This window comes from Seriola lalandi, unplaced genomic scaffold, assembly GCF_002814215.2.
Source record: "Seriola lalandi dorsalis isolate HSWRI2012SDOR001 ecotype SW California unplaced genomic scaffold, Sedor1 jcf7180002054318, whole genome shotgun sequence".
Classification (NCBI taxonomy): Eukaryota; Metazoa; Chordata; class Actinopteri; order Carangiformes; family Carangidae; genus Seriola; species Seriola lalandi.
This window is the reverse complement of record NW_019524871.1, coordinates 341,859-363,484: the sequence shown is the minus strand read 5'-3', so window position 1 is coordinate 363,484 and position 21,626 is coordinate 341,859. Positions and strand designations below refer to the sequence as shown.

At 40.2% G+C, this 21,626-nt stretch overlaps 2 protein-coding genes across 4 annotated transcripts in view; both read left to right on the top strand.

Moving 5' to 3' along the window:
• si:dkey-237i9.1 (SEC14-like protein 1) overlaps positions 1–8,289 on the top strand; it is a 31,610-nt gene extending 23,321 nt beyond the window's left edge. The window contains exons 11-17 of one of the 2 annotated variants that reach the window (XM_023406886.2): positions 368–539; positions 882–1,016; positions 1,162–1,296; positions 1,970–2,221; positions 2,326–2,504; positions 2,956–2,982; positions 5,352–8,289. In XM_023406886.2, coding sequence (XP_023262654.1) covers positions 368–539; positions 882–1,016; positions 1,162–1,296; positions 1,970–2,221; positions 2,326–2,504; positions 2,956–2,982; positions 5,352–5,457 — 1,006 coding nt within the window. In that variant the 3' untranslated portion in view covers positions 5,458–8,289. The remainder of the gene's footprint in view (positions 1–367; positions 540–881; positions 1,017–1,161; positions 1,297–1,969; positions 2,222–2,325; positions 2,505–2,955; positions 2,983–5,351) is intronic. The other variant, XM_023406887.2, reaches the window with a different exon arrangement.
• A 1,611-nt stretch (positions 8,290–9,900) lies between these two features.
• The window catches only part of LOC111655461 (endonuclease V), a 63,451-nt gene continuing 51,725 nt past the window's right edge, over positions 9,901–21,626 (top strand). For both annotated transcript variants that reach the window (XM_023406879.2, XM_087174131.1), the window contains exons 1-5: positions 9,901–10,048; positions 13,257–13,428; positions 17,023–17,157; positions 19,125–19,164; positions 19,567–19,679. In XM_023406879.2, coding sequence (XP_023262647.1) covers positions 10,005–10,048; positions 13,257–13,428; positions 17,023–17,157; positions 19,125–19,164; positions 19,567–19,679 — 504 coding nt within the window. In that variant the 5' untranslated portion in view covers positions 9,901–10,004. The remainder of the gene's footprint in view (positions 10,049–13,256; positions 13,429–17,022; positions 17,158–19,124; positions 19,165–19,566; positions 19,680–21,626) is intronic.

The following is a 21,626-nucleotide window of genomic DNA, read 5'->3' as shown; positions in this document are numbered from 1 at the left end:
CTGAGTGCACTGATTCAGATGGCGAAGGACAGAGTGGGAGAGAGTGAACCAAGATGGAATCTGTCATCTGTTAGCCCTTTCAAACAGGAGGAAGTGGCTGGGATAAGAGCCACGCAGGAAGGCATGTGAACTATGAATTGATGTCACGTCACAGCTCTCAGCCAGAGCAGATAGAGTGAAAGGGAAGATGTGATGGGATCCAGAATTAGCAAGTTTTGCCTTCACCACTTAAGCTTCACTTCAAGGTGACAGGTGCTACATGGTCAGAAAGAGGCTGTAGCACAGTTGTGTGTGTGTGTGTGTGTGTGTGTGTGTATGTGTTTGTGGCGCGCATTTGTCCACACTTCTCTCGCTTCCTCTCCTGTAGTTGTTGGACGTGTCTGGTAGATCTGGAGGGGCTGAACATGCGTCACCTGTGGCGACCAGGAGTCAAGGCGCTGCTGAGGATCATCGAGGTTGTGGAGGCAAACTACCCAGAGACTCTGGGACGGCTGCTTATCCTGAGAGCGCCCAGGGTCTTCCCTGTCCTCTGGACACTGGTGAGAACCAGGAGGGACATGCACTAGCTCGAACAATACATTTCCCTCCTCTGACAGTACAATGTGGTCCATCCACATTTTCATACATGCAGAACATCATAAACGTCATCATATCACAGCACACTATAACAATCCCTATTGCCTTAAAAATAAACTCTCTCTGTGTCTCAGTGAGCATACACAAGCTTTACAAACCTAACTCTGTTTTTAACCACACAAAACACACACAGTCTGTTCTGCTCTTGTTATTACAGTAAATTCATATATTTTTGCCCTGTAATATTTAGGATCCAGCCATTTTTAATGTTACTGACCCATATCCACTTCTGCCACTGGCCATAGGTGAGTCCATTCATTGATGAAAACACCCGCAAAAAGTTCCTCATCTATGCAGGCAATGACTACCAGGGTCCTGGAGGTCTGGTAGACTACATCGACAAGGAGATCATCCCTGACTTCCTGGGAGGAGAGTGTATGGTGAGTATCTGATGAAGATTTAAACTTGTAGGTTATATTTTGAGAAAATGATTTAATTCTGAACTTTCTGGGACACGACACCACCCACACTGTGCTCTCCTTTACTGACCCAATTCGCATACGTGCACATGCTTTTTCTCTACAGTGTGAGGTACCCGAAGGCGGCCTGGTTCCCAAGTCGATGTACCGCACAGCTGAGGAGCTCGAGAACGAGGATGTCCGCCTGTGGACGGAGACAATCTACCAGAGCGCCAGCATCTTCAAGGGAGCTCCACATGAGGTGAGGCTGAACACAGTGCACCTAAGTGGGTGGTAAAGATGATCAGTATGTGGTGATGTTTTACATGGATGTAGGGCAGGAGAACAGAGAGCTGCCTGGTGTCTTTGATGGAAGTTTTGTTGAAAGGTCTGCCACCTAGTGGTTGTAACTTGTAGATGACTTAGTTTCTGAATTCAGATGTGGACCAAATGCAGCAGAGCTTTCAAACATAATCTGATGTTACTGTAACGTTACATAATTTATACCACAGGGAGAGATGCGTCGTCACATATAATGTATAATCACCCTTCTGGAAACAAGTTTTGATTTCATGGTAATAAGCCTGCAACCATCACAAATGGATGTTCACTGCTTTCTCACTGTTTTCCCTATTTCCCTCATTTCCCGGTACTTAAAAATGGAGTAACATGAAAATAATAAAACAGTATGAAGTTAATTTCTTCAAGTATACCTGAGCACTTTTTTAAATGACAGTGATACAGAGTGCAAGGTTGCCATAGTGCGTTGGCATTATTCCTGTCAAAGAAAAGATGTGTGTAAAGAAATATAAGAGAACAAGAGCTAAAGAGAAAATGTTTCTCTTTACTGTTGTTAAGTTCTTGTCTTTCTTTCCTGGAACATATCTTAATTACCGTTTCTGTCTTCCTTCCCTCTTCTCTCTCTTTCTAACCAGCTGCTGATAGAAATCATTGACGCCTCCTCAGTCATCACCTGGGACTTTGACGTGTGCAAAGGCGACGTCGTTTTCAACATCTACCACTCCAAGCGGGCCCCCCAGCCGCCACGTAAAGACCCCCTGGGAGCCCACGGCATCACCTCTCCGGGTGGCAACAACGTCCAGCTTATCGACAAGTCATGGACGCTGGGGCAAGACTACAGCATGGTGGAGTCCCCACTCACCTGCAAGGAGGGAGAGAGCGTGCAGGTGAGGATCCAGGATCATGAATAACATAAGATTTTTTCAAATATATTTTCCATTGTTTTGTTTTTGCTTGTCAGTCATTAACACTGTTGGCATCCTCTCCTCAGGGCTCCCACATAACACGATGGCCAGGCTTTTACATCCTCCAGTGGAAGTTCCACAACATGCCGGCCTGCTCGGCCACCAACCTGCCCCGGGTGGACGACGTGCTGGCCACCCTGCAGGTCTCCTCGCACAAGTGTAAAGTCATGTACTACACCGAGGTGCTGGGCTCTGAGGACTTCAGGTTGGTAAATCTGAGAGAGAGTGTCTGTGTGAGTTTGAGTGAAAGACAAAAACATACATTTGTGTCCATGCTAAATACATGTAGTGTGTACGTGTCCATATTTTTTGCTGTTTTTCAGGTGTTTTACCATGATGTTATAATTTCTGACATTATTCCTTTATGATTGCTCATTTTTCACTCCTGTCTTCTTTCAGTTTCCCCCTCTACAACCTACTACATAGTGACACGTATGACTTATGAATAAATACATAATGCTGCTAAAATGACCTTATGAAAAGCCTTAAGAGCATCATGAGTTGTTTAAGCCCAGAGATTTGAAATGAGGATGCTTCCCTGCCTGAGAAACTCCTTTAATCCACCTTTTTCTGTCCAATCCGCTCCTGTTCTATCTCTCACAACCCCCTCCTCCTCCTCCTCCTCCTCCTCCTCCTCTTGTCTTCTTCCTATGAAGAACCGCTTGCTGTGATGTGCAGAGTTTGTAAGTGGCTCAGTGTTTGCCCCTTTTCCTTTAGCACAGCCTCATCATCATTGCTGCTTTTGGCTGCTGAGCTGAATGGCGCCCTTCATGGCAGTCACGCTTCTAATGCAGCAAAGAGATGCTTGTTTGCGTCTGTTCTTGCTTAAATTTTGGCTAACCGGAAGTTGTTGCTTTATTCACACTGAAGAAAGTGTCCTTGCACTGAAACTACAGTCTAACTCACTGGCTTCAGTTACCCTGCTTGCATCACTAACAATATAAGAAATCTTAGATTGGGTTACGTTCAACACACTTGTGGTCAGCTGCTGTATATCCAAGTTTACGCACACACCCCAACATACCAACACATGCACCTGTTTACCCACCTCCAAAGACATTTCCCGGCATTGATATTTGTTTTTCAACACTCATCCATTTGTACTACCAAGCTACTGAATCTCACCCTTTTGTTCAGTTAACGTGCTGTTTCATTTTACTTTACCTTCTAAAACAGCCTTGAGGCGACCATCTAACTCATTCTTTTAGTATTTTACGGGATGTTTTGCTAATGGTTTAATATTTGGTTTAGATCTGAAAACCCAGCACCCAACAATTTAGGTAGCCCTTTCTTTTACCATGTCTGTAATTTATTATAGATGGCGGCATAGCAACCTATAAACATGAAATGCATTTTTTATGCAATACGACAGGGGTTCGTAACTTTTTTGTGCTCATGACCCCTTAAAACTTCTTGCATTAGTATGGACAAAGTTATGAGCTGTGCAATCTAAAAACTATTGAACTGTGTTATATATATGTATATATGAATTGTTAAATTTGAAGGATTGGATTGAAGGAAGGTAAAAGAATTGAAAAAAGTCTTAACTGAGGATTTAATATTATAGCAATACATACTGAAGCATTCAGTAACCCCCTAGGTGGCTCCCGGCCCCCTAGGTCAGAACGACTCCATCCACTCTAAGATTGCTAATAACAACAAAGCATTACAAATATGATCATAATACAACAATATACAACTGAAATGATGAGTCATATGACCTCAAAAAGTCATTTATGAAGCAAAAATGTATGTAAATGTACAAATATATTGGCAAGTTGCCGCTCTACGTACTACTGATAATACTTTCCAAGGTGAAGTATCACACTTGCTCATATTCACTTAAACTGTTTTTAAGTCACTTTAAAGTTTGTAAGGTCTTACAAACGTCATGCTGCTTTCTTTAAATATAATGAATGGAGAGTGTCTCTCCTGTAAGACTTAATAAACTTGAATAGAAAATATGGAAAGTTATAATACTGTTATATTGTAATATAAAAAATATTATTATATATTATATTATATATTATATATTAGTCATATTTGACTTTTTGAAGTATTATGATTATATTTGTGTTTCCTTTTAACTATTAATACAAGACATTCTAATGCATTATCATTTGTTGTCATGCATTATGTAGGTATACACTCAGTTAGCAGTTTATTAGGTACACCTGAATAAACCAAACAGAGTCTAATACAAGAGTCCTCCCTTCATGAGGATTATAAAGTTCAGTTTTCGTACTGTAAATTAAAAGAATGGAGTCTGCAGTTTGTGGTGTTGGTGTTGTTGAACTGTATTGCATTATACAGAGACATCCATATAAACGGGGTGGACAAAATAACACCTGTCCATGCAGTGCAATACAATTCAACAGCACCACAACCTGCAGCAGGACTGTTGTATCAGACTGCATTAGTTTTAGCTACGTGTATCTAATAAACCTGCAGCTGAGTATATATGATACATGGGCTTCAGAGATAGTCTTGTCAAAATGTACATGTTGACTTCATATTAACTTTTTGACTCAAACAAAAGCACCAAGCAGCCTCCTACTACATACTTTAATAATACTTGTTTTTACGTATTGATGCAGAAGTTGATACAAAAAAAGACACAAATTTTTTTTTTTTAAAAGTCCACGCTTTGCCATAGGCAGCTAAGCCTTTAAACATGCATGTGAGTGGATCTGCTTCTGTCCTCAACAAAACACCCTAAACTTCAAGAAGAACCATTTTCCCAGAAAGTTCTCCTGAAAAAAAGTTCACTGGAACAAGCAACAAGTATTTGGCATTTGAATATCCTGTCACACACATCCTAATTCTCTTTTCCACACACTCTTGGTTGGTGCAGCCTATGGCATAGCCTGAGAGATATGTGCCATAGTGTAAATTCATAGTCCTCCACTAGGTTTGATTTGGCTGCATGGTTCTGCATCATGAGCACGAGTTGTGCACTTATAATGCACTCAGTTAGCAATTAGCTGACGTGTGCCACCCCACCCACCCCCCCTGCCTCACATGTAATCTGGGTCTCTCTCTCTTCTCTCAGGGGTTCGATGACCAGCCTGGAGTCGAGCCACAGCGGCTTCTCTCAGCTCAGCGCCGCCACCACCTCCTCCAGCCAATCGCAGTCCAGCTCTATGATCTCCAGGTAGAGAACGGAAGGAGAGGATTTCAATCCCCCCCACTGCCTTTACCATCAACACTGAAGCCAACTCTTCTCCTGTCCCCCCTCCTCCTACTCCTCCTCCTTGTCTTTGGACTCTGTTCCTAATGCACAGCCAGTCTGTATGGAACTGAAGCATGCTTGCACAAACAGAAGACAAAGAATTAAACAAATCTGAGGCAAAAAGAAAAAAAAAACAGACTGTGTACAATTTAAAGGGCTGATTTTTTGCACAATGGTCATATATTTCTCGTGTCTGGCATCTCTGCCAGGCCGCAGTTTGAATCATCAAACATTAGCGGAATGTTTGTTTGCATCAGGTCGTGTGCAGGGTGGAAAGGTTAAAGGTCGAGGGCTGGGTTGAGGTGTCTTTGCGGCACTGGAAGCTGAAAGAAGCAATATTCTCATTCTGGGAGCGACGGGACCGGATGACGACACTGGAGGCCACTGTTACATTTATGCATTTACATGTACATCCACATAAACTGTACTGAGGCGACGCATACCTCATTCATGTGCGTTGGCCGAAAAGACTACATGTACTGTTACATACAACAAAACACCACCAACACAAAAACATACACCTGGACATTTAATGACTTGCAAAAATTTAAAGTGTTTGCCATATTGTTACCAGAGAGGTTTGTTCGATCTGGTGAACTGTTTATAGGTCAAGTGGGCGGGTGGGGGAAAATCTTCAGACCAGGGTCGAATATCGCCTGCAATTTCTTTTTTTCTTTTTTTCTTTTTTCTGTATGGAATTAACGGAGTGGGTGGAGCTCACTGAATCATGACAGTGCAGATGGTGTCAGCAAAGTTGCCAGTTGACAGGAAGATAGAGATGCGTTCCTGTGGCTGTGTGAGCTTTTTGGCATTCATGTTGTTGTCTTATGTGGCAAAGCCCACCCGTCTGTCTCACGAGGGCTTTATCACACCTTGAAAAGCATTTGACTATTTGACCTGGGTCTGACTCTTGGCGAAGTAATCCGCTAGAAGCAATAACACAAGTTTGACTTTCTACTGTGTGAAATATTTCTATTTATCATTCAGATGTATATGGAAGATCATGGGTGCTGATTGCAGATGACTATTTTGTTGTGTACAGGCAGACAAGTCAAACTGAGCCAGTAAACCGCTAAACTCTGTGGCATCAACATTATCACTGATAGTCTCCGTTACCATTATGGCAGGAGAGACACAAAAATAACTGGTCAGAGTTTCTGCTGGGCAGTTTATTATACTCTTACATTGAAAACTTCAGTAATCATTACCTGGAATGACCACACTTAGTTTGCTTTATGTCCCAGCGTCTGCACGATTGAGGACCTCGAGTCAAAATCAAGTCATCATGGACATGCCTTGTCACTGATTTGTGAATGTGCTACTGATTGGTTAGCACTCGCTAACCAATGAAATACCTGAATTTGGAGGGTTGTGGTGTAATTGGGCAGAACTGCCACCATTGTCTACTTCTTTTTCAGAGTGATGTCGATTTCAGTGTGCATTGGGGATGAATGTTAATTTGTGATTATCATTTGATGGCGCGCCAGTAGACAACATATTGAAACTGTACATGTGCTTGGTTGGAGTTTCTTACTGTTTTTCAGAGGAGTACTTGATGGGGTGAAGCAGTGTGGTGTGTTGCTGCATGCTCACGTGGTGATTGGGTTTACAGATTTATTATTTAAAAATTTTAAAAGATAGCCATTCTAAGAGCCATGTGTCAATAAATACCATTTTAGCCTTTGTAAGCATTACTTAGAAACGTACCTGCTTTTTTCAAGGTCACCACTGTAATAGATGAGCGATTGTGAATTGAATGAACATTTCTAAATGCAACACATCCATGCAACAGTTTTTTGTTTTGTTTTTTAATACAGTTTATTTGGTTAATAAGCATTGATGACTTCACATAGATCGGACTCCCTGTAGAGGGCAGAAATGATCACCATTGCCAAGAGTCATCGGGTGCTGTTGCCATGGTAAACGAGTGCAGCTGCCAGCAAAAAGAAACAAAATAAATGAAAAAAACACAGATAGGACGGAGGCTTTCTCCTGTAATTACTGGCCCTGCCTGATGTTGTTTTTTTGATACATGAAACTGCTTGTTTTTAACTGTAAATGAAAGGTCAAGGGTTAACATGTGGTAACTATTTGTCATTAACTGCAATAACATGAAATGCTTTATTGAGATAAAGGACCTCCTCAGATTGAGGGATATTAGGTGTGTATGATGGTGTAAAAGAATGAATGTTAGGAACAGTGGCATAAAAGAATTGCCTGTAAAATGTGTGTAAACACTCTCTCTGACCCTTAGGGCAGGTGTGTTTCTCTATTCTACTAGAACCACACAACTAACCTTTCTTCACCTGGTTATTTATTTCTCCAGTATACTTGATTTCCTTTTCTTCAATGGTTCAACTGATGAAACAACAAACAGCATCACTTCAGTCCGAACTACTCTTATACTTCCTTTTCTCTCTCTATCTACTCTTTATCACTTGTACACTCCGGTTTTGCAGTTTTGCTTTCAAACACCTCATTGTGTATATCTTAGAAAGCAGAGTGGACCTTTGATTGAAGCCATAGGCATAAACACTGACCACTTTTCATCAAGATCTCATTGACAAATGAGGGCTATAACTGTTCGTCTTGACTGGTCAACACATTTGTCTGTGTCCCTGCTTCCTTTTCCGACATCGTTGCATATCTTCTCTTTACCTTGATGTGAGAAATTATGTAAAAAGTACATGTTTGAATTAATGAGAATATGGCGCCTTTACATGTTTTGAAAACATTAAACTTGAATTATCAAAAAATACATGCGCTTGTGTCAAATTCATTCATGTTTTTACCTGTGACTTTGCTAGTTTTCATTATGTGATCATGAAGTAAGGTACATGTTATCTTTCAAAACATTGTATGCAAACTTTGAATGACCGCTAAAAGTAACACTGCACCGTTTACCAAATTTGGAATCTTATATTTTGCGTTGTTTAATGATATATTGTTGTTATATTGACATAAATTGGTCAATGTGTCCTACATTTTGTAACCACTATGCCACCGGCTGCATAAATTTTTTTTATGACTTGATGAGAATCTTCAGGTTTGCACTAATGCAATAATAATCTGTCCCCACTGACCTCAGTTTCTTCAGGTCACTTCAGGTCAAATCAGTGTTACTGTATGTAGGTTGACAAAAAGCATACCTGGTGATTTTCTGAAGTGCATATCAAAGGATGGAGAAGGACCAAAAGTAAGACTAAGGTTCTTGGCTGATAAACAGTAAGAAATACTATTATCTGATTAATAACCTGATTTTAAAGAATTTAGAAGCAGGAAGTTTTGTAATATCTGTTTTTTACAGCAGGCGGGCAAGCCTTGAATTTCCTATTATTGTTGCAATTATGAATATCATCGGTTTAGTTGAAATTTATTCCATAACTATGTATAATTTGGCCAAAAGGCGAGTTAAAAAGAAGAGCAGAGGACAGAAAACATACCCTGAGGTACACTGTATTACAGACATAATTAAGACGAAATATACCATGAAAATTTAACAGGTAAATTAAGTTTGTTGTAGTTTCTATGCTGTAGAAATGTAGTATTTGTTTAATCCTGCTGGTTTACACGCACATGTATTTACACATTTGCACATGTCTATCACAGATACATCATCTATGTATCTATCACACTGTTCCATTAGATCTGTCTGGGTTTTATCTTTAGGAGCTTGTTGCATCATGATTAGCCAGTATCCCGTCTCTGCTGGATTATTCTCATCAGTGGACATGTCAGTCTTGGTCCAGAATTGGTGCAGAATTCCTGTCTTGTTGCCGGGTAACTTTGGTATTCTCAGCATCCTCACCATTCACTTCATCTTCCTTTTTTAAAAATGTTAATTTTGATTTTCAACTCTTTGTGCTTAATTTGAAAAGACTGTAGATCATTCAGTTGAGATTTTATTTGCAGTGGAGTCAAGTGTAACATGTTCCATTGGTTCCATTTTTTTTTTGGCTGAAGCAGTATTATTATCTGTCTGTCCATGTTATCATCAGTCAGTGTCATCTGTCTATTATGACGAATTGCAGTGATCACTTATTTCTCTATATCCATGAAAGTTTCTCTATAACTCATTATGTTCTTGTTATCACAGATCAACCCAATGATCATATTTTGGAGACTTACTGGGACTGACTCTACTCCTGATCCAGATGACATCTTCCCCTTTTTTAAAATTAAAAATAATAAATAAATAAAATTAAATAAATAAACAAAATATACAGCAAGCTGCCTGTCAAAACTGCCAGTCAGTTTTGCTTATCGGTGTAATTTGCCCTTTGAACCACTAGATGACGGTATTTACCCTCATAACACCGCACTGACACAAGCGCAGGCCCCGCCTTCCCAGTGACGTCAGTACACGGAAGCAAAACAGCCTGTTTGGACTTCACGTTGCTTGTTTCAATTGAATTCCACTTAGAAAAACCATCTTTCTACGCTGAGAGCGTCTTCTCCACCAGGCCGACACTGATGTCTGCTCCCCCCGCAGAGGATCTGGTCAAACAATGGGAAAGGTCAGACGCTATTCTGTCGTTTATAGACCTCAACTTTATTCAGTAAACTACACACAGCACAGTTACTATCAATGGCACTTGTTTTCTACAGTGTAGCCCCTTGTTATCATTGGCTAATTTCAAACAGGAGCTTGTTATAAAACAAACCAGGGTCCATAAGGCGTTGACGGATGTTACTACAAAATAAAATATGTTTGTGACCCTGTGGCCCTGTTGTAACTCTGCCAGCAGCTCTGGACCTGCGCCACCACTCCTCAGCAGCCATTGATTTGTGAGTTTGTAATGACAAGGCCACTGATAACACCGTGATTCTGTATTATGTCCTCATGCCGCCTGCTATCTCCACCTCAGATTTGTTAGTGTGTGTGTGTGTGCGCGTGTGTGCGTGTGTGTGTGTGTGTCCACAGCAGTTGAGAGAGATATCATCAGTGTGTAAGCCATGAGCTTAGTTTATTTTACAGGTTTTGTCACCAACAATCTCATTGTCTACTTCATAATCCCTGGTCTCAGAGTGAAGTGGTCTAACTTTTGCGTGGAAGAAACCTTACACCTAAAACCTACTGTAAGAAAGTTTTAGCAAGAGTCTTTTTTACTCTTTATTACAGTTTTTCTCAGTCGCTTTGGTACATTTCTCGAATCATCCTCGACATTTGCAAAACAGTGAGTGAATTTCTCAAAACAATTCGTACAAATAGCCAAACACCATGGATTACCTGCAAAAGCCAGTCTCTTGCTCAAAATCCTTAGTTCATCTCTCAAAAGTAAATATCTGTGTCAATGAACATGTCACTGCCATCAGATGACAAGTCCTTGTGTTATTGTGTACGGATAAGAGTCAAATTGTTTAGTCGTGTTGTCAATATAACAGTTTACTCTGGAGGGATGTTCTGATGTAAACTATGGCTAAAGTTTTGGTGACAATTATTGTAAATTGTAAGTTACACCTTAGTGTATTGATTGCAAGAGACTGGACAAGATTCACATTTACGCTTTTACTGTTTGTACTGTAATTTGTTGACAGACCATGTCATTGCGATACAGAAAGGCCTCTTCTGCCTCTTCCTCTGTTTTGCCTCCCAACTCCTCCGCCACGCAGCCTCACTCCTCTTCCTCTTCTTCTTCTCTCTGGCTGTTGACCCCGTCCAATTCCTTGTTCTTCCATTTTCCATTGTCAGACATTGTAACATTGTGTTGTGCTCCGGCTATATATATATATATATATATATATATATATACTTGCCAGTTGGTTCATGAGATGCACCTTTGAGCTATTTCAGAAAACTGGTTGATCATTTGTTGATCTAATGCTTCACACATTTCTCTTCGTTAGAGAAAGTCAAGATTCACCTGGAAGCAATTTACCAATTCAGGACAGATTTAGAAAAAAAAAGTCTAATGGAAATGTATAGAGATATGCTTGACATATTATGACAACTCGTTCAACCATTTTGCATGTAAAGATTTATGCGATGAACTAATGCCTAAATGTTGTGGTGTAACATCCTCCTCATGTCATGACCTCGGTGTCATGAGTGGTAGCTACAGTGTTGTTTGACTTTTTAATGAAAAATCTACATGTAGTTTTTTTTCAGCGGACCATAATCACAGATCTGCAAATCTGCCCTGCTGTTGACTTTTATTAATATTACTGTGTAAACAAATCTCAAGTCAAGTCAGTTCTTATGTATAGAGCAGCAAATCACAACAGAAGTTATGCCAGGGCACTTTTCATAGAGAGCAGGTCTAGAACGAACTCTTTATAATACTGATTACAGAAACCATACAGTTCCCACCATGAGTCACATACAGTCACATAACCAGACTCCACAGCTCTGAAGACAGAAAGGCCTGCAGAGAGCAAACAGGACGAGAGAGACAACAAAGCACAGAACTACGAGAGAGAGAGAGAGAGAGAGCGATGAAAAGAGAGGACAAGAAGAGAGAGACAGGGACGAGAGAGAGAGGCACTCAGCCTGGGGACCCATGTGCTTGAGGGTGTAAACAAACAGTGATGCAGTGGTTTTCATAAAGTTAACAGTCATCATGTTGGCAGCACCACATGGACTATACTGTATGTACTTGGTGTAACTGATTCAGTGAGACGAAGCCGAGCCGCTGGTGCTGGAATGGTAACAGGTAAAAAGCCTGAAATAGTAGAAGAATAAGTTGCTAACTGAAAGTTAAGGCACAAAATAGAGTTTTAAATTTCAGTTTGAAGGCCTCGACAGAGTCATGTCAGCAGGGAGATTATTCCAGAGGAAGGAGGCCTTATAGGAAAAGGGTCTTTTTAACTCTGTGGACAGACAGGAGCTCTGTGTTTTGAGAACACATAGAACGGGATGGGATATATGGTTTAAGGAAATCAGACAGTTATGAAGGGGCCTGCCCATTTATGATTTGTATGTCATAAGAAGCACCTTAATGTCTGATCTGACAATGATAGGGAGTCAATGAAGGGAAGCTAAACTTAGTGTAATGAGGTCAAAATTTCTAGATTTAGTTAAAATTGCTGCTGCAACATTCTGAACCATTTGAAGACTTTTAGTACAATACTTTTCGAACACGTAGCAGGCCTGAAAACGAAACTTTACAATAATCCTGTCTGGTTGACACAAAGGTGTGAATTAGGATTTCAGCATCTGCCATAGACATAAAAAACAGAATTGTAGCTCTGTTACGTAGGTGAAAAAAAGTAATCTTGACGATATCGTTAATGTGCTGTTCAAACGAGAGGGTCAGAATATATGTGACACCCAGATTCTTGGCTGTCAGCCCGTGAGAAATCACACAGTTGTCGAGGGTTACTGTGTCTATGTCGGGCCAATGACCGGTATCTCAGTTTTATCTGAATTTAGGAGCAGAAAACAGACCTCTACCTTAATAATTCAAGAGCAGTTGTCAGCCTTCATAGACGCATACAGCTGGGTATCGTCAGTGAAAATTACTTCCATGAGGTGTCTTCAACCAAGTGAGAGACAACAAATTGGTTTTCCAATTGATCTAGGAGTATGCAGTGATCTATGGTATTGAAAGTGGAACTGAGGTCGAGTAAGAGAAGCACAGAGGTGGAATCCGAATCCATAGTAAGCAGAAGATCATTTGCCACTTAAGTAAGTGCCAAGGAGTATATTGTAGAATGTGTGTAAATTTGTACGTGCTTGTGTCCAGTGGCTGCACAATACTACTACAACTACTGGTGTTTGTGCAGTGAGCAGGCCCGTCTGAGACAGCAGGTGGTGGAGGAGGACACTGAGGACTGGCAGATAAGTCCAGACTTCTCCGGCCTGGAGAGAGTTGGTGGAGTGGATCTCTCCTTCATCAAAGGGGACGACATCAATGCCTGCGCCCAGCTTGTGGTACTCAGCTACCCCGACCTCGAGGTGAGCTATTACCTCACTGCAACCTGTAATTAAAAATGAACTAAGAGCTTTATTGACCTTTAGTGTTGACAGTGGAAACAGCAGCATCGTCATTTTATTTTGGCCATGGTCTGAGCAGAACAGGGGGATCAACAATATAGAATCAAGACAAATGTTCTTTCCATAACAGGTAGCAAGTATTAAGACATACAAATGCCAATTAGACTCTAATATTAGATCTCCCCTACAATAACATGAAGGAATTATGAAATATGAAATAATGGGAAAGAAGTTGCTTGTCAAACCAAACCAAAAAAGAAAAAAAAAAATCACCCTTTATCTTCATCTGTAATATCAAAATAGACTTTAGAATTGGTATTGGTTCATTTTATAAAACTATCCTCTAATCACTTAACTTGTGCCTCCTTTGACAGGTACAATAGATTTTAATATTCTATGCCAATAAAGTGGTGGATGTCTAAAATAGATTAAATTGTCAACCTAAGCACTAAGTGGACTTGTCAAGTATAGAAAGCGATGTCGATTCACAGCAGAGCTGTGGTTTAATCTACAAAACAGCTCAAGGTCGAGTGTTGTTAGAGCGGCTGTTGTCATAGTGACCTTGGCAGTCCCAATTTTCATTTCGTTTACTTCTCTGTGTAGCCTTTCACAAGCACTTCTCTTTCCTGCTGTTTATCTGTGCATTAACAAGGGCTGCTGGCACCCTGTTATTATATAACCCATTGTAATTAATGACATTTGTCAGTGCACGTTGTTGATACATGGACCCAACAAGGCTAATGAAATGTTGCTCAGAAATGCTGCCCAATAATGTGATTATGTTCCCTGCTTGCTTTCAGTTTACTCCAACACTGCCACCTAAGGCCATTTGTGACACAAAGTAATACTGGTAACATGATGCACATTTAGTTTGAGTGTCACTGCTACTGATGTCTTACAGAAAAAAGGCAAAAGTAGGGTCAAACAGAAGCTTATCATTTTTTAAAGTGTGAATTGTAATAAATATATTTTAAATGTGAACAGCCCTAGTTATAGAAATTCTTGGTGTCAATACTTTCCCACATAAGAGGCAATATTTTACCACTGCTATTTAGTAGAGAGGTCACAGCTGTCAAAAATACAACACTGACATATCCCTGAAAACCTTTACCTGAAAGGTAGTTAACATTTCTGATAGCTGGGTCTATTCAGAAAACATCCATGGGTCAAGACTCTGTGGGCTTGTTGCTTTGCACAGTCGAGATCTTATGCATGTTTTATTTGTAGCCACTGCTCGAAGCCTTGACAAAAGATGTTTGTGTCTAATGTTACATCATCTGAGACCGTGGAGCGTCCTTTCGCTGTGAGCACAAAAAGATTTTTCAAGCTGGTCAGAAAGTAGTTCAGCAACTTGAGCACAAGAATGTTGCAGCTTCTGGTCTCCTGAACCCTGTTAATACTCAGTGAGATACTGCAATGAGAAGGTCATCATGGGAGATGTGCTTACCTGTGATGGTGCACACCTAAAATAGATAAAGATGTTGTGTAAAATGTGCATGCAGCCTGTCAATGTGTATTAACTGTTAAAAACATTACTGTATAATTTCAGTAAAGCCAAGGAAAATTTAATCGTTTTAGGAATCCAGTTCATGAATCCAGTGAGAGTTTAAAATCTCCGTTTAAGACTCTTTATAACATTGGTTTTCATATTTAGAAAAAAGGAAACTGTTTACTCTTGTCATCATCTTACAAAATGCATGTACATATTCACAAACAGCAGGGCTGTGGACTGTGGTGCATTTGGCAGAGCAGACAAGCAGTAAACAGATGATATGTGAGGTATTAAGGCTATATCAAAAACATGTGGCTCAGAAATTACAATACAATCACAGGAACAAGGAAGAACATACAAGAACATACCTAGTCAGTGTTTAGTGTATTTGAGTATTTGAATAAACAAGAAAAAAAATTATAAATTTTAAATGGCAATAAATTTAGTGATAAGTACATACAGTAATGGCTTGTTTAGTATTTGAAACACACGACTTGCAAAGACTTCATAGCCAAGACTTAAGCCTCACTTGTGACTTGCAAAACAATTACTTTGTCCCACCTCAGTTGACTTCTACTATGCTCACAAATAGTATAATAGACATTTTGATTGCACGTACGACTAGGGCTGTCATGATATCAGATTTTAACAACACGATCATCATGACCAAGAGTCCAAAATAACAATATTATTGCATTATCAATAAAAAATGTGTAAAACAAGTGCTATCAGTCAAATTCAACTTTATCTTTGTTTATTTTCTGTTTTTTCTATTTTTTGTCAAATAAATTCGACTTAAATTTGAGTGTAGGGCGGTGGAGAAAGCGTATATAACCATAACACTTACACTTAATGGAGGAAGTCAGATGAACTGATGAACAAAATATCCACAAGGCCTATCATCTGCCATCATTTGTGTATTATTAACACAATATCAATATTTCATTTTTTAAATATTGTTATCCTCAATACCGGTATATTGTGACACCCCTGCTTACAACGCTACATGGATGCTGGCATTTGTTCTGTCTGTAGCTTGTAAAACCACGAGTACAACATACCAATGGACAGAGTCTTGTCAATCTGCCATTTGGATGATAAGATTTGAAAATGGAACTAGTGTTTTTGTTGATCTACTTTTAGTTGAAAATAATCTGCTAAGAATTTTTAAATGTGTTGTTAATATCTTTTGTTTCTGAAAGGAAAACGATGGAGATAGATCTCAGAAATGCTCATTTAGCCCTAAAGCCTCTTAGTGGGCGGGCCACTATAGGTGTTTGATTGACAGCTGAGCGAGCAGCGGCATTGGTGACACAATGTAATCAAATTCGTGCTTGCTAACTGTAGCTAAGGACAGACAGTGTTTTGTTAGCAGCAATGGTGATGAATGATAACGACCACACCCTTTAGCATCATTGAAACTCTACACTGACTGATGTTGACATTTGCAGGTTAGCTTTCACACTGTTCAATGTGCTTCACTGGATAGCAAGCAAAGATGCCACTTGAGACGTGTGTGTGCTTGTAGATGAGGAGATATTTATGCTGCAGCACACAAAAACCATGCAATTTAATCTCAGTTCAATATTAAAGCTGGATAACCTTAATTTGACAGTGTCCACTTCTGGAAACAGGAGGTAATCTAAATATATTAACTTTGTCTGATGTTCGGAATATGTTCATGGCCTTTAATCAAGTAACAGATGTTTCACTTTGTGCCAGATGGGGGATGTTAGTGACCATCTTAAACGGCTTGTGTATGCGTCTGTGGACTTGCCCTTACACATACACTGCGGTGCACGCATTTGTCCAAAGCATGCAGCCCCTGAAGCCAAACACTGTCACTGCCTGAGCTCCATTCAGGAACACACATTTTTGTATTCAAACTCAGTGCTGTCATTACAGTGAATTGACAGTTATTAAGGGTTTTACTCATGTGTGGTTTACAGGACACAGATGGATGTGGATGGACATGTGTAGAAATACAATTTTTTCATCAGCCACTGTGCTGCCCTGAAAAAAAGTCATAAACAAAACCCTGTGTTTGTGTCCCCTCCTGCCAGGTGCTGTATGAGGACAGTCAGATGGTGACCCTGACAGCCCCTTACATTGCTGGCTTCTTGGCCTTCAGAGAAACACCTTTCCTCCTGGAGGCTCTGCAGCGGCTTCAGAGGAACCAGCCCACACTTCTCCCTCAGGTCAGCTTCTGCACACATATATAAGTGGAGTGGAGTGGAGCCAACCGTAGCAGTGGCTGGAATACTGATTACACATGTAATGTGGATTAAAATATGACTTAATTGGAATAGTTCAAAATTTTGTAGAATCCATGTATTTGCTTTTTTCCCAAGAGAGAGATGAGAAGAATGATACTCTCATTTCTGTGAGTAAGCCTGACTTAGCATAAAGACTGGAGGCATATGGCTCAGAAATGCTGCAGTTAAAATCTATACCTAACTAATAAACATGCTATCTCAGTTGATTAATCTGTGCACAAACCTCAATGACAATTTGTACTTACAGACATATCTGGCGACCTGTGTTATAGCCGGAGAAGCTGCACAGACGTACTGGGTCTGCTAAATTGCTAGCTAAACTGTTGGCTACATGACGTAACACTTCTAATACTAACTAATCATTGTTAACCCCAGCTCCTGTCTTATGCTGAGTCATTATTAACTGTGGTACCACAGGAAAAGCCATGTTGTGTACTGTACTTGTATTAGTAGAACTAACATACCGACTGCAAGCATGCTAACGTTAAATGCTAAATTGAGTATTTGAAGCTTGCAATGCTAGTGTTAATCTTAAATTAATTTTGCTCATTCATTCTTGAGGTATCTGGGATAGACTGAGGAGACGAGTGAGTGGACATTTTGGACTTTGAGTTATAGGTTAGTTACACAGTGAACAAGTCTGATAACTTATTGACATTATTGTTTGTTTTAATGGTGTAAACCTTACTTTACTTCAGGCACATGTAAACACACTGAATGAATTGTAGTTACTGTGACAAAGCTCCTCTGTTCTATGTCCCACTGTTTCTCAAAAGTGAAGTTTACAAAGAAGTGCTTTGGCACGGCTGGCTGAGCGGAGCTATCCATGGTACTGAAATGGTGTTTATAATTCTGGCATCTGGACAAGGCATGGGAGTGAAAATGTCATGCTAGATATTATGAATTAAAGTTTTAAAAAATGAATGAAAGTTTTCCTGAAAACACAGTGTTTAAGTTCATGTTCTGAAATTGTTTTATTAAAGCTCATAATTATCCTGTAAATGTTACTTTAAGAGCTTCATAGTCTGTATAGACCCTCTGTGCTTCGTGATTTAGTTTCATGAATAAAAATGGTTCAAAAGCACTCGTGTGTGTGTGTGTGTGTGTGTGTTTGTGTGTGTGTGTTTGTGTGTTTGTGTGTTTGTGTGTTTGTGTGTTTGTTTGTGTGTGTGTGTGTGTGTGTGTGTGTGTGTGTGTGTGTGTGTGTGTGTGTGTGTGTGTGTGTGTGCAGGAACACACTTGCAGCCCTCCCCAAACACACACACACACACATACACACACACACACACTCAGTTTTACTTCAACTGCAGTCCCTTTATCTGAAACCTTTTGAAGTGAATTTTTCCTGTGACTTACGATTCACTGCAGGAAAAATGTCTGCAGAGTCCGCTTCAATGTCAAGAATTCATTAGTGTGTTGGAGCTAGAAGAGTTAGAGAATCAGTTTGAGGATCGTGTTTAACTTTTGAAGCTCAGGGTGAACGCTATCTCACTCTACATCTGCTACATCTGACATTTTATCAGTTGTAACAGTCTTAGTCGTGACCAACTTCAGCTTCAGACATTTTAACTTGTCATATTAGGGGGAGCGCAGGTGGGACTAACAACATTAACAATGCCTCTGCTCCACAGCCATCGTCAACATTATTCATCAACATTATTCATCAACATTATTCATCACCCCTGTGCTTTTCTTGCTATGACGTGTCAAAGTGTCTGCTGTACAAAGACCTGAAGTGTGGCACAACAGCTCAGGCCAGAGCTCACAGGGCTTTAGAAATACATATTTTACTTCACCTTTGTGATGTTTTAAAAATGAACAGGTAACAGCTTTTGTGCTATAGATAAATTAATTTAATCTATGTATGTGTTGTGTTTCCTGCCCTGTAGTTGGTGTTTGTAGATGGGAACGGTCTCTTCCACTACAGAGGTAAGTAAAGCTGGTCTATACTGACCTAAATGTTTATTAATCCGCAGCTGGTTCAAAACAAATGCACTAATGACTTGTGTTTGATTAATGCTTTTTAAAAACCACAAGCCCCATGAATTAATAGGCCCATTTATTTTTGAACAAATGAAACTATAACTGCACTGTGATGTCATTTGATTAAATCAGCTTGTTGAGCAAGAGATCAATTAAGAGCGAAGATTTCAAAGTGAGCCCAACAAGTTGTGTAGGTCAGTGGATACAGTTTGCCAGCTGTCTTGGTGTTCAGCAGAGGTGCACAGTCTAGTATCAGGTGGGTTGAACTGTAGCCTGCCTGGACTCAAATCTATTTTATATCAGTGCTGACTCCTTGTTTTTGTTCCTGTCACTGTTTGGCCCCCCCAGAGTTCGGCCTGGCGTGTCATCTGGGAGTGCTGTCAGGGCTGCCGTGTGTGGGTGTGGCCAAGAACCTGCTGCAGGTGCAGGGGGTGTACAAGAGTGAGGAGCACCAGTCACAGGTGAGACAGTCACTTCTTTGATGTTAAGGCGTTTACACACCTAAAGCTTGTTTGCTCTGGTCCAATTGAGTTGATGAGTTGGTAAACCTTATAGCATTTTCCCCTTGGTTTGGTTTGCTTTCACACAGAGAAAAATTCAATCGAACCCAAAATGCATCATTACAAACCACGTGAGAACGTTCACTCCTCTTGGCTGGAGCAGGACAGTAAACACAGGAAGAAGGTTATGGGAACCGTCTAGCTCAAACCTGTGAGTTCACCTGCTAGTGGGCTCAGATCCAGTTCAGAACTCTTTCACAGCAAAAACAAACGCTCCAGAGTTCATTTGGGACCGGACCAAGACCACCTCCTCAGAAGGGTCTTGGCGCGATCTCGAGTGAGATTACTGTTTTCACACAAACGAATCGTACCAAAGGGGAAAACGAACCAGGGTTTGGTTTAATTTGACTAAATAGTGCAGGTGTGGAAGCACCCTTAAACTACCCTTTGACCTGACTTGAACCAGCGCCTCCGCACTGGTAAAAGTTGTGGTCGTAGTCATTATGTTTTCGGGTTGTCTGTTCGTCGTATTCTTGTGAACACTTTGGGGGCATATCTTTAAATTAGGGGCAAAGATTAACTTGCTCTAAAGGATAAACTGATTAGATTTTGGTGGTCAGAGGTCAAAGGTCAAGGTCACTGTATCTGATGTTGAAAAGCTGTTGTGCTGCTGAGTGTTTCTTTCAGATGTGTACAAAAGCCTCTCCTGTAAGAGTCGCCAACCTTGACAAGAGTCAGTAGATTAATTATTTAAGTTTCTAAAGTGTGTAATCACTTTTTCCTGTTGTGTTTATTGCTCACTGTGTTCTTAAAAAAACAAAGAAATGTCAGAGAGGGACGAGGCAAAGGACAGAATCCTCAATTGCTTTTTAGTGTGTGTGTGTGTGTGTGTGTGTGTGTGTGTGTACACTGTTTTGACAGTGTGACTTTTATTGCAAGCCAAGGCCTCCTTGTGTAGCTAATGCTAATGTGACTTTTTGAATACAAATCAAGCTGGAACAAATACCTGTTGGTCAAAGTATACCTGTGGGACAACAGAATCTGGATGTCGTTAATATGCAAATGTTCAAGCTCTTTCAGTCTGGAGCCTAAGTGACCTGTTGAGGAAAGAACAAAAACAAGTGGAAGTTAAGTCGGCTGCCGTCTGAAACAGAAGGATAAACATAGTAAATATTGTTTTTTTATTTAGAAAGGCTTATAAGAAAAAACTAACAAAAGGACACATTACAATAAAACATGCGTAGTGTTATGCTCTGTCATGATATGCATCTGGATTATATTTCCACTTATGTCTTTGCTATACACATGAAAATCTGGACTGTCACACTCTCCATTTCTGAGCTGGATTTCTATTAAAAATATTTAAGAAAAGATTTGTACATTTACATAACTTCCACATGTGGACTGTAGATGCATTTACACGCAGTGGTGCTAATGCATGTGTCATCCCTCTGGAAGATGGTTAAAATGGGAATGTCAGTGTTTGGGGAATGTAACCTGAAGAAAACCTACACAAACATGGCTAATGCAGAAAAAGAGCCCTGTTTTTTTTTAATATGACAGTGATAATAATTGAGCTTAATTGCTTTTCAATATGCAAATTCTTTTTAGATGATGTTGTTCTGCGGCAGAACAGTGATGGGCACTTCCTGTAATGTTGATGACAAGTGCTTCTCAAAAGGGAACCAGAATGGAGGCTCTAGCAACCGTCTGATCCACTGCTAACTCAATTAGCAGGCCATACACCCTCTGTTTATAACCCCAACAGTCTTCATGTAGCCGTGTAACATGCTAATCAATTCTCTGCAGGAGTGTATCCATCTCCCTCAATTACTGTTTGTGGCTTAGCGTCAGAAAATTGTCTCCGCTGTGGGAAGATCTGATCTCTTTGTTCACGCAGAGCACGGT